General features: G+C 35.3%; 1 protein-coding gene across 1 annotated transcript; it reads right to left on the bottom strand.

Annotated features, from left to right (window-relative positions):
- Positions 1-577: 577 nt before the first annotated feature.
- Positions 578-1,611, bottom strand: LOC140152039 (galanin receptor 2b-like). Its single transcript, XM_072174340.1, has one exon. The coding sequence runs from the start codon at positions 1,580-1,582 to the stop codon at positions 578-580; it is 1,005 nt and encodes a 334-aa protein (XP_072030441.1). The 5' UTR covers positions 1,583-1,611.
- Positions 1,612-5,031: the final 3,420 nt, after the last annotated feature.

Below are 5,031 nucleotides of genomic sequence, written 5' to 3'. Positions count from 1 at the left end.
CACTTCACACATTAAACAGTCTGACATGCATTAGAGGCTAGTTGACCAGTCAAAGCTGAAGTAGTGAGTATTGCTCTGGAATCTCTGAAGCCACAAAATTTGAAAGATTGATATTCTACAATCCTACATATTATATTCACGGATATCTGCTATTATTAGGCCAAAAAAAAGGTTCGTCTCAAAGCTTGCGCGCGCGTTTGTAAAATCCCACGATTTGACAAAAAACAAATGCGGACATTTTTTTTTATTTCAAAAAAAAAATTTTTAAAGTTCGGCGAAAATCGGACTTTTTTTCTCAAAATACCATGAAAAGTCGGGAATAATAATAAATAAAAAAAAAATCGCATTTCGCATTTGTTTTTAAATTTCTCGTGAGCTTTGAGACAAACCTTTTTTTTGGCCTTATCGCGTTATAGTAGTTTGAAACGTAATGTTATTTGCCATTAGCTACTCTATAAAGCAGGCGTTGCAAGAAAATGTTTGCACAATGTACCAAATGATATTGTTCAGTATACCATTCGATATGCTAACTAGAGCTTCGAATAAATGTCAACAAACGCTATACACGAATGTATTACTAGTTCGTAATGGTAGATACCTGAGTGTTGGCCGAATTTTCAATTTCAGCAAGTTCTCTACCACCGCAAAATAATTTTAAGACAGTTCGACGGAATTTATCATATTTGAGGCAGTAAATTATAGGATTGATGCACATATTGCACATCACGAATACCATAACAAAATGATGAAAAACGCTTTGAAAGCTGTAGTATCCTCCCAGGTTGAAATAAAAGAACACAATGGCATCCGGAGACCAACAGATGATGAAGCAAATTCCTACCATAAATAGAGTTATGGTAACATTTTTCTTCGCTCGGGAGAAACTTGCAACTTGCACTTGATCGGAGTTAACACGCTTACGAAGAGCTAGCCATATACTTGCATAAGAACCAATGATTATGAATAAGGGTATAAAGTATTCAAGAAAGAAAACATACGATCCGACGAACTTTTGAGCCGCTTTATTTGGCCAAGCAAACAGACACTGACGATCTTCTGCGATGTGGTGAACAGTTGGTAGATATACTTGTAAGACAAATCCTATCGCCCACACGATCATGCAATACAGTTTGGCGCGTAATTTAGTAAAAGCCGATTTGTGCTTTATCGGGCGACAGATTGCAAAATATCGTTCTAGAGATAATAGAGTAAGATTGAATGTCGAAGCGTAGCTTAAAGACCAAAATGGGAATTCAGATATCCAAATGTAACAAACTACAGAGAACCAGTTTGATGATCTGACGGCAATGCCAGAAGCGAATTTTAAAATAACGAATACCACAGATGTGCACAAGTCGATGATAGATTGATTTAGAATCAATGTACTCGTAACGGATCCAAAAACCCTTTTCTCAAACAAGAAAACGAAACAAACTAGTCCATTGCCGCAAATACCAAGGGAACCGATACACCCAAATATGATTGGTAAAACAACGTCACTTTTTGAGGAAGGTAGTTGGGGTTCTTCGGTTACAAGCGTGAAAGATTCATTTGTCATGTTTGTAGTTGCTGCTTGATCCATTACGATTACTGATACTACATACGCGTTGTAGTGGCACTTCCCTGGTCTGATCAATTATTCGCTTACTGCTGCCACTGAATGCAGTAGTGCGTACCTGTATTTCGATTTAACCCGGAATATAAAGCTATTGGTTCACATTTCTATCAACTGCGCATTCGTAAAAGAAAGGACTGAATTAAAATAGTAAATCAAATCAGTTGATATTTCCCTGGATAATTATAATGTGTCCGGATAGAGTTACACAAGAGTTGAGTTGCACAATGTCTCAGACAATTTATTCTTGAGTGCTTGATTATTATGCTACATGTGGATTCGTTATCAGCAAATCCAGACCGGAACTCACCAGATCGCACATATCTGGTTTCGTCGCCGGGCTCAGTGCCTTATTTTGTGATCTCAGCATCCTCTCTTTATTACATTTTCAGTAGATATCCACGAAAAAAGTATATTTCCACATTTTAGTTGAATCCGATTTTGTATTTTCGAGTTATGCATGATTATGTACATTGCATTGTTCATCCATAGGCCACTTTGTGTAATTTCGTTCTGGTACACAAGAACGTAATTCAAATTGTACGATATTTTTGCAAAACGAAGTAATCTGCAAGAAAGATTTTATACATAAACATTATGTAGCCAGAGCTTTCCTGTTATACAAATATCTTAACTTTTTGGAGAAAAATTGGAGATAAGGCTGTGGATCACGAAAATTATGCTCCTTTAAGATAACGATTTAAAGATTGATCCTTGGGACATAGCAATTGCTATTGCAATATACCTAAAAAACACACAACGTTTACAGAAAAGGTTTAAATGTCGTGTTATATAAGGGGTATAAAAACTTTTAATAACATTCATAAAACACTTTTGAAAACGTGGTTCAAAACATTCTTAAGTCCGTATACATTCCTCGAGTCAGTAAAGTAAAATCAAATTCGAGATGTTTTTCAAAAGCTGTTAATTTTTGCAGAAATCTGTTATGCTAATTGGATTCCTTGCACCATTTCCATTCTGAAAATGTATGCTTTTATATACTTTATCTCATCATTAAATTTAGAGATACAATGAAAAACAGTATCTGAATTACTGACTCGAGGAAGGTATACAGACTATAAAAGGATGTTTACAACTGTCGACAAAATATTTGTCAAAATATTTTACAATAACGTATTAAAAACGTATTCATAATCTTTATATAACCCAACATTAGTTACATTTTTGTGTTTGCTGGGTAGGAGCTATTTGTACTAAACCTTAGCAAGTGAAAGCTACATCATTTATTCCGTCATGTCTGCACCACGTTAAGTTACATTCATATACTACCTAGTATTAATACATTTTGTACGCTGCAACAACCTTCAAATGGTAATACATTGATTTCCATACATTTCAGCCACAACCGCTATTATCTGCTAAATACTATTGCAAAGTTAATAATATGTGGCGATTAAAATGCTATATACGGTGAAATTGATTTGCATTAAAATTTAAAAAGGAGTTTATTAGTTTTATCATCAAGTCTTCAATTGAATGCCTGTTAATGGCTTCTCTTTCCGTTTTGCGGCAAAGCATAGGGTTTTTCAGTTCATTAGCTGCCAAAGCCTTAATACATTTGCATTGCTTTGAATAATGGAATCTTAATGAGAAATTTAATAAAATAACCTATTTTGATTAAGAGACTAAATCGTATTTGCAAATTGTGCAGAAACAAGTCAACGCGTTTCTCCATGCGAAGGGGGTGTATGGTGGTGTGGGTGTGGGTGTGGGGGGGGGGCGAAATTATCCATGTGTTGGTTTCGTAACAAGAGAGAAAATAATGACGCAAAATGTTAAGGGAGGTGTTATGAGCGAACCGTGGTTTAGATTCCAGAGGGAGGGTGCCTGTAAGAGGCACAGCCATCAGAAAATGAATAACTGAGATCGCGCGCCAAATAAACTTACTGTAATTTTCCAAGTCTTTAAAAAAATAGACATAGGTGGGAATCGAACCCGGCACCTTCCGGTTCTGAATCAACAGATAGTATCACTAAGCCAACTTCCTATCTGCAATAAAACCTGTAATATTAATTCTTGATAATGTTTCACGGAAAAATCAATACTAATGTACGATGTCATTCAAACTCTAATAGAAGTCCCACAACTAAAGTAGCAATCGATAAATCTGCTCACTCAATCATCAAATAATCAATCGAAAAATAAATAAATAAATAAATAAATAAATAAATAAATAAATAATACAAAAAGACATTATAAATTAGTTTTTCTAGGACCTACGCTGGAAAAATAAATCAGCGCATAAGAAAAAGAAACAGACGCTCGGATTCGAACAAGGGACACTGAGAACAGCAACTAAGAAACCACAATGCCTTAGACCACTCGGCCATAGAAGCACACAGTCTTCTCCTTGTCAAAAATATATATTAACCTTTAACGTTGCGCAATATTGGCACATGACACGGGCACATGTCTGTGGGTAAAGATACTGCATGATAGAAAGGCGTGCAAAGGATCTATCCCTGAAGTTAATGGTCATTGACATGTAACCAATTTTTTTGTATACCAGCTACACTCAACACTCAACCTATACAAAGAAGTATATTTTTAGGCGTTGACGCAATCATGAATGCGGGAAGTATAAAACCATAGTCGCCACTCGTGCACTTGTTTGAGTCCACAGGTATTCCGGAAACAGCATTCAACCCCGAATTCAGAGGTCGATTTTGGGTTGTTACATGTAAATACAAACTAAATATATCATGAAAAAACCCACCAAGAGGACTACGATACTTATTCAGAGCCAATCTACATTCTGTTATTTACAAAAGCCGACGGTCAAAGTAAAATTATAAAAGGAGCAAGACCAGATATCAACGTTAAATCACGGTAAGCCTAAAATCACATCGAAAAAAAAAAAATGCAGTCACAAAATTTATAATATTACTAAATCACCACAACGAATTGTAACGTAGGTATGCAGAAAAGAGTTGTATTAGCAATAACAAAGTATGTGCAAAAGATTTGTCTTTGGCATGTCGCTTTTTTTGAAATATCATAAAAATATGAAATTTTGGAAAAACGCCCCAAAATTTAAAACAAACACGAACCTTCCAAAATAAATATATATTAGCACTCGGCGGCCCAGTCACTACCTGTCGCTGTGATTTGGGGTAACTCGTTGCTTCCCTTCTCTAGATACCTGTACTTCAAGGTCGCTCATACCCCAGCCCTTAAGACAACAAGGAGTCGTCATTTTAATTGTTTGTAAAGAACTATGTTTTTGTGTTGTTTGCAAATAACATTCACTTTATAAAATAACCGTTAATGTGATCGACAGCAATTAAAAACAAGATGTGTACTTAATTGGTAGCACAATTGGATCTTTTGAGACTTTGCTTTTCTTTCAATTTAATTAAATTTCAAATCTATATTTGGTATTTATACAACGTGTT

Source organism: Amphiura filiformis, chromosome 5, assembly GCF_039555335.1.
Source record: "Amphiura filiformis chromosome 5, Afil_fr2py, whole genome shotgun sequence".
NCBI classification, from domain to species: Eukaryota; Metazoa; Echinodermata; class Ophiuroidea; order Amphilepidida; family Amphiuridae; genus Amphiura; species Amphiura filiformis.
The sequence above is the reverse complement of the archived record's forward strand: the minus strand, read 5'-3'. Positions and strand labels throughout refer to the sequence as shown.